The 7,554-nt window shown below is 47.6% G+C and overlaps 1 protein-coding gene across 1 annotated transcript; it reads left to right on the forward strand.

The window, feature by feature from the left end:
* Positions 1 to 636: 636 nt before the first annotated feature.
* ACTRT3 (actin related protein T3) lies at positions 637 to 2,668 on the forward strand. Its single transcript, XM_058555592.1, has 2 exons — positions 637 to 836; positions 1,433 to 2,668. The coding sequence occupies exons 1-2, from the start codon at positions 637 to 639 to the stop codon at positions 2,349 to 2,351; spliced, it is 1,119 nt and encodes a 372-aa protein (XP_058411575.1). The 3' UTR covers positions 2,352 to 2,668.
* Positions 2,669 to 7,554: the final 4,886 nt, after the last annotated feature.

Below are 7,554 nucleotides of genomic sequence, written 5' to 3' on the forward strand. Positions count from 1 at the left end.
AAAACCATAATAAAAGTATTTAAAACCAATTTAAATCCTAGCACTTTTTCGTTTCTCTTTTTTAGAAGTTGACGAGGATTTCGGAAGCACGCACTGTGTCTCCCCTCTTGTGAGAACTTTCCCTTGTCAAATCTTTGCACCTTTCCCCAGTTTCAAGGGCGCATTCCGGAGCTTCCCTCAGGCCCCGGGACAGACACCTATTAAGCAGAATTCAATGACTTTGGGAAATAAAACTGTTTTTATGGCTCATCGAGGTATTAGAAAAAGCCTCTTGTGAAGGGTTAGATTTGTCTCTTTGGGGAGGAAAGTCAGTTTTCCTGATATTGGTATTCCCGGATTCCAAGAGGTGGGGAGGGGTCCAGCCCCGGGGAGACACAATCGCGGGCGGCATTTTGGAGGGCACCTGGCGACCGCAGAGTCCAAGGGCCCGGGGCTCCCTGGCCCTCGGCCCGCACCACCGGGCTCAGGTCCCGCGGGGCCACGCCAGGGCCTTTGTGACGCGGCTTTCCAGGCCGTGGGCCCCGCGCATCACCTGGGCCTCGTAACGCCGCCCGGGGCGGCGCCGAGCACTTTCTGCTCACCCCGCGCAGCCCGCAGCCAGGGTGGCCGGAGCGGCCGGGCCACGGAGGGGGCGGCATGAGCTACTACCAGCTACCGGTGGTGATCGACAACGGCTCGGGAGTGATCAAGGCGGGCCTGGCTGGGTCCCGGGAGCCCCAGTTTGTCTACCCGAACATTATCGGCCGCGCCAAAGGCCAGAGCTTGGCAGCCGAGGGCGCGCTGGGACTGTGCGTGGGCGACCAAGCGCAGGACCGCAGAAGCTCGCTGTCCATCAGGTACCGCCGTGTCCCCGCAGGCAGGCCCCGCGTGGAGGGAAAGGAGGGAGGGCCCAGATGAGGGGCGCAAGCGTGAGAGAACAGATAAGGGGGCGAGGAACAGCGAAGTCGCAGCCAGCCTGCGTTAGTGCAAACGCGCAGGCGCCAAATCTCAGAGTGTACCAAACATGTAAAGAGGGAACATTACTTGCTCTCTGCATCTACAAAAATATATTCAACTGTACAAATAAAGTTATCATTCATAAAATACAAGTTCATTTAAGAATGTTACTTAATTCCAGGTACCTTTGTCATTTGGGTCATTTTCTTCAATTAATTGATATTAAAACTGTACTATTAGGTGAAGATTTCCCAATTTTTATTTTTGTAAAGTCACAAAGGGTCTTACAAAGGGGGGAAAAATGGAAAGCAACAAAAAAAATTGCAGAGGAAGATAGCTGTGCTAACTTTTGCTGGCAGTACCTTCTCTGAGAGGCTCTGGCCATCACTCCCCATAAAAGGATACTGGTAATAAATACCGGGATTAACTCAGGTTTGAAGAGAATAGAAACCAGAAAAATGAAAACTTACTATCTATCTTATTGCTCTTCCTACAGCTACCCAGTGGAGCGTGGTCTCATTACTTCCTGGGGGGACATGGAGATCATGTGGAATCATATCTATGAGGCTAACCTGAAGCTAAAGCCCTGCGACGGCCCAGTCTTGATTACAGAGCCAGCACTGAGCCCACTGGCCAACCGGCAACAGATCACTGAAGTGTTTTTTGAGCATCTAGGGGTTCCTGCCTTTTATATGTCCATCCAGGGGGTGCTGGCTCTCTTTGCTGCTGGCTTCACGACTGGCTTTGTGCTGAATTCAGGTGCGGGGATAACCCAGTGCGTACCCATCTTTGAGGGTTACTGTCTGCCTCATGGTGTCCAGCAGATAGGTCTGGCAGGCCTTGACCTCACCAACTACCTCATGATGCTGTTGAAGGACCATGGCATCATGCTGCTGAGTGCTGCGGACAGAAAGATCGTCGCAGACATTAAGGAAACCTCATGTTACGTGGCGATGAACTTTGAAGAGGAAATGGCCAAGAAACCGGACTGTATAGAAAGAGAGTATCAGCTACCTGATGGGAAGACCATCAAGCTCCACGAGCAGCTCTTTCATTGTCCAGAGGCCCTCTTCTCTCCATGTCTCATGAACCTCGAGAGCCCTGGCATTGATAAGATGTGCTTCAGCAGCATAATGAGATGTGATACAGATCTGAGGAATTCCTTTTTCTCCAATATTATCCTTGCTGGGGGATCAACTTCTTTCCCTGGTTTAGACAAGCGCCTAGTGAAGGATATAGCAAAGGTGGTGCCTGCCAACACCCCTGTGCAGGTTATAGCTCCCCCAGAAAGGAAAATATCGGTGTGGATGGGAGGCTCTATTCTTGCATCCCTGTCTGCCTTCCAGGACATGTGGATCACTGCTGCAGAGTTCAAAGAAGTGGGACCCAACATAGTACACCAAAGATGCTTCTGAATACAGATAAAATGGTTAGAAGACAATGTTTTGAGTACGTGCAACAGAAAACTTTGGATATTAAATGTTTCTGGGAGAACAGAAAATATTTCAATTATTGGAATGTCCATGTCTCTGCTGCATTTCTATAATGGGGGAAAATAATGGTGAAGCAGTCCAACAACAGATGTTTATTGAGTAAAACCAAATTAAATGCTAGAGGACACTAGTCTTGACCTTGGAGATCTCATATTTCCCTTGGAGAGACAGCAATTTGTGGTACAAAATGATATGTGCCAAGTGAGTGATACAGATTTAAGTTTGTTGGAGTTTATGGAAAGAAGGTTGCTATGAGGAAAGATTTCATAGCAGAGATATGCCATCATGGGTGGGGTGGCATTAGTATGGGGGTGAGGGAGAAGAGGGCAGATATCCAGAAAAGCATAATGGAAATGAGCAAGGGGCTAGAGATGAGACTGAACAAAGCATATCCAAGGCATGTTTAATAGACTGGTTTTGTTAAAATGAAGAACTTATATACAGCAGATAAGAGCAGTGACTAGGTACTGGAAGGCTTTATGTTCAATGTCCTATAGGCAAAGGGGAACAAGTTAAGATTTAAAACCTGGAGACATGGGGCCGCCTGGTGGTGCAGTGGTCAAGTGAGCGCGCTCCGCTTCAGGGGCCCGGGGTTCGCACGCTCAGATCCCCAGCGCGCACGGACGCACCGCTTGTCAAGCCATGCTGTGGTGGCGCTCCACATAAAGTAGAGGAAGATGGGCACGGATGTTAGCCCAGAGCAGATCTTCCTCAGCATTGGCATTGGATGTTAGCTCAGGGCTAATCTTCCTCACCAAAAGAAAAAAAAAAACCTGGAGACATAAGGAAATTAAGATGAATGTGGTGGTAGTTTGGAGGGTAAATTGGACTGGGAATGCCCTGGAGATTCGGTGATCAGTTAAAAAGTTACTACTCTAGATATAAAGTAGTCAAGTGTTATACTCAAGATTGTAAGCAATAGGAATTAAGAAATTATGGAAAAATGACGTCTTGGTGCCTAACTAGATAGATTTGAAAGAGAAAGAAGGGTCTGAAATGATCTGGGTAGCTGAGAGCATGATGGCAGTATTGACATAACTCAAAGTATGCAGTATCTGCTCTATGCAAAGCACTGTGCTAACTGTGAGGAGTAATCAGGAGTCAGATCCTGTCCTTAAAAAGCCAACAGTCTAGTATAAGAGGCGAAACTCATCCCTTAATTACAATAATACAAGGTAGAAAGTGATTTAGTATCCTAAGAGAAGTACAAAATGCTCTGGTGGTTCCCAGGAGGGAAAATACCTTGAGGGCTCAAGGAGACTTTCTAGTATGTAGATTTAGCTTTGGGGCTGGGCTTGAAGGATGGCAGGCATTTAAATCACGTAGAGTGCCCTTCCCTCTGAATTTAGGGGCAGCATATGTGAGTTTAGGTCTAGGCCCTGCCACCTACCAGCTGCATGACTTAAGCAAGTTGTTTAAACAATCATTTGAAGATCAATTTCCTCCTCCAAGTGGGGTTGCTAATCCCTATCTGTCTCACAGGGTCATTGTGAAGTTCAAATGAGAGAATGTCCCTACAGACACTTTTAAAATACAATAAAATGTTATTTTTTGCTTATAGAATTAGAGAATTTATAGGTCCAGCTCATGCTACTTCCTCCATGGAGTCAAAATTGATTATTTGTGTCCTTGAGCACATTATATTTCTTGTACTTCTGTTGACCACTTAATTTATGCAGCCTTATCTTTTGGTTTGCTTGTCTTTCTCCCTCACTAGATATGCTCCTAGAAGACAGGGATTGTGGGCTTTCCCTTTTCATCTCTGTCCCCTTCCTTGATGCCTTTTATGGTGTACTCCCAGTAGGTATGTAGATATATAGAACTGAGCATAAACACACTTCTGGCTGAGGGAACATTAGGGAAAAGATTCTAAATTGTATAAAAGTGAGGGGCATGTACAAGCAGCAACAAGTAACTCAGTTTGGCCTGAGTCAAGCATTTGTGAAGTGATTGTAAGCAAGATTGCTAGATTGGATAAAGTGTAGAAAATGATTATCTGAGGGCAGTTTGCATAGTTGATGGTGTGCTCACTAGATTCACAAGCACTGTAGAGAAAAGGATCTTAACCCCCTCATTTTAGAATTCTTAAAGCAGTTTTTTCTAAGGGAAAATAGAGCTAACCATACATTTATCTAATTTAAACTTTGACATCGCAGAAAGATGGGCAAAACAAGTATTCTTCCCACTTTACAAATTAAGAAATTGAGATTTAAAGAGGTTAAGAGATTTAAATTTAAAGCAATCCCAAAGTAGCTTGCTAGGTTAGGTGAGTACATAATCCTTAATCCTAGTTTTGTAGGCAGTTAACCCAACAGCTAGTCTGGATTATTCTGTGAGGACTGTAGCCTCTTCCACAGGGTCATAGCTGGTCCTTTTCAGAAATCTAGGGAAAGGGAATAAAATGTGAAAATTCCTTTTAGTTATATTTTCCCTGATCTTAAATCGTCTCAGACCAACTTCCCTAAGGCTTTACTTTTCTCTTAGATTGAGGCGTCAATAGCGACAACTCCACAGAGGTCACCCAATTGAACACAAGTTCAACGTTTAAAATCAGCCAGTTAAATGAAAAACAGCATTATACCGGTGTCGGGGGGAAGAGGGAGAATCTCCCTCTGCCCTTTTCTTATGGCTGGCCAAATAATCAACTTGCCAGCCAGTGTGGCTCCTGGCGACTACGCCAAAACTGTCTTATGGCTGGCCAAATAATCAACAAGACAGGTTAGCAGGAGAAAATAATACCAAGTTTAATAACATGTATATATGGGAGAAACTCAGAAATGAGCAACTCGTCCCTCTGTCTAAGCTGCTTGCTTAAGTATTGCAGCTAAAGGCAAGGAGCGTGTTGGGGGGTGGGTAGTGGCCTGGGACTTCAGAGGGCAGGAGGACAATTCTTTTCAGGGTCATCTATAGACAATGTGGTCAGGGAGAGACAAACTTTTTGATAAAAGAGGCTTGGTGCCTTTCCCATTGTAACCTCTATCCTACATTATCTTTATAGCCATCATGATAGAAGATCTGTTCCAGGAAGGAGGCACCACATCAAATTCTTTAGGCAGTTAGTGGGGGAGGTCAAATGTCCCTCAGAGAAAACAATCAAGGTAAAGAGATATATTTCAGGGTGGCCAAATCTTGATCTCCCACACCGGCCAATATAAAACCCCGCTGCAAATTTATGGGATTGTTCCTCTTAAAAAAAGGTTAAAAAACCTGATCACGACACATTAAAGCAAAGTCAATGATTGAAAAGACTTTATTTCCTAATAAAAGGGAGATTCAGTTCTCAATGCTAAGATTAAGAATAAAGTAGTTATACCCAAACAAACCCATCCTCTCTGCTCGAGAACTTGAAGAGACGGCACTCTAAGGAGAAGGGAGCAGGGCAGGAACACGGAGGCAGCCCAACCAGCTGAGCCAAGATTCTGGTTTAGTCAGCGCTGCTCGGGTATCTATCTTCCTAAAATTCTCTAAAAAATGTGATGATCAGAATTGAGAAACTGTTTTGAGTCTCGGGCCCTGAGTTTTTTCTACTCCTAAAAAAAACCTCCATTTTTTTAAAGTAGTACAGTACACCGCACCTGGTCTGTAAGGGATGGAAACCGGGGCTCAGAGGCACTCAACATAGTTGTCACCTTTAAAGTACGTCGGAAGAAAAACCCAAACCTTTCCCTAAAGAACGTAGAAGAGCGGCGGCGATTGTCCTCATGGCCGGAAATAGAATTTTTGAAAAAAACTTTTGCGAGGCCGGCTCTCGCGAGAGCGGAGGCAAGCGGCCTCGGCCAATGGGCGCGGGCGGCGGCGCTCCCTTTATAAGGAGGGGCAGCGGAGCGCGCGGCGGGTGGTGGAGAGTGGGGTCGGGAGGGGTGGCGGTCACGCTTTGTCTAACCCTAACTGAACCGGGCGTAGGCGCCGTGCTTTTGCTCCCCGCGCGCTGTTTTTCTCGCTGACTTTCAGCGGGCGGAAAAGCCTCGGCCTACCGCCATTTACCAGCCAATCTGGACCAAACAAAAAATGTCAGCCGCTGGCTCGCTCACCCCTCCCGGGACCCTGCGGTGGCTCGCCCGCCCAGCCCCCGCGCCCCGCCTGGAGGCCGCGGTCGGCCCGGGGCTTCTCCGGAGGCACCCAATGCCGCCGCGAAGAGTTGGGCTCTGTCAGCCGCGGGTGCCTCGGGGGCAAGGGCGAGGCTCTGGCTGCAGGGAGAGGAACGGAGCGGGTCCCCGCGCGCGGTGCGCTTCCCTGAGCTGTGGGACGTGCACCCGGGACTGGGCTCAAACACGTGCAGCCTGCTCAGGGGCTGCGGGTCTGCCTTCCTGCTGGAAGGGGGGGCTCTGATCGTGCGCGTCCGTCTCTCTTCGCGGTCAGTAGTGGGCCTGTGGACCTCCAGATCTGCAGATTGGACCAGGGTGCGTGCACGTTGGCAGAAGGACACGTGAAGCCACCTCCAGAATTGGCCCAAATGAGTGGGCAGTGAGCCGAGTAGCCAGCTAGCCGTTCCTGCGTACGGTCTTGTATCCTATTACCCGCCTCTGGTTTTGGTGCCTTTTATCATTGTATCACAACCTAGTTCCTGCTTTGCGGTTTCTGTTGAGGTTTCTGCGTCTCGCAAAGTAGATCTCGACCAGTCTCCTCAATCCGGTGTGGAAGAGCAGTGATTTTTTGTGAGACCGTTAAACATTTCATAAGTATTTGTTAACTAGAAGATCTAGTGTGTTCCCCAAACAATGAAAATGACGTTCCGTAATGGTCGTTGCTTTCATCTTATTTGCCTCCGCCTTCGGATGCAAAGTATTAAGTGGTGACAGACGGAAAAGAAGGTTACAAGGAAATATAGATCCCAACTCTCTAAAGAATTGGGTCTGGTTTCCTTTCAGGAAAGAAAATAGGCTGAAGACCCACTAGGTTAAAGGAAACAGCCGACAGGCCGTTCTGCCCACTCATCCCCAAACCTAACTCCAGGCTTATGTGTGGATTCGTCCCAAGTCGGTGCCTTCACTTCCTTAAAACAGCTATTCTGGCAGCAGCTGCCGGGAGAGATGGTGCCAGCGGCCTGCATTATAAAGGCAAATTCTCAGGCTGATAGCCAGCCCAATCCTGACCTGACGTTAGGAAGGGTCAGTCAGGAGGACCA

This window comes from Diceros bicornis, chromosome 15 (assembly GCF_020826845.1).
Source record: "Diceros bicornis minor isolate mBicDic1 chromosome 15, mDicBic1.mat.cur, whole genome shotgun sequence".
NCBI classification, from domain to species: Eukaryota; Metazoa; Chordata; class Mammalia; order Perissodactyla; family Rhinocerotidae; genus Diceros; species Diceros bicornis.

Excerpts from the sequence above, each read along its gene's own strand:
- ACTRT3 (XM_058555592.1), top strand. The coding sequence starts at position 637 with ATGAGCTACTACCAGCTACCGGTGGTGATCGACAACGGCTCGGGAGTG. Across the intron at positions 837-1,432 it reads AGAAGCTCGCTGTCCATCAG|CTACCCAGTGGAGCGTGGTC; the intron begins GTACCGCCGTGT and ends CTCTTCCTACAG.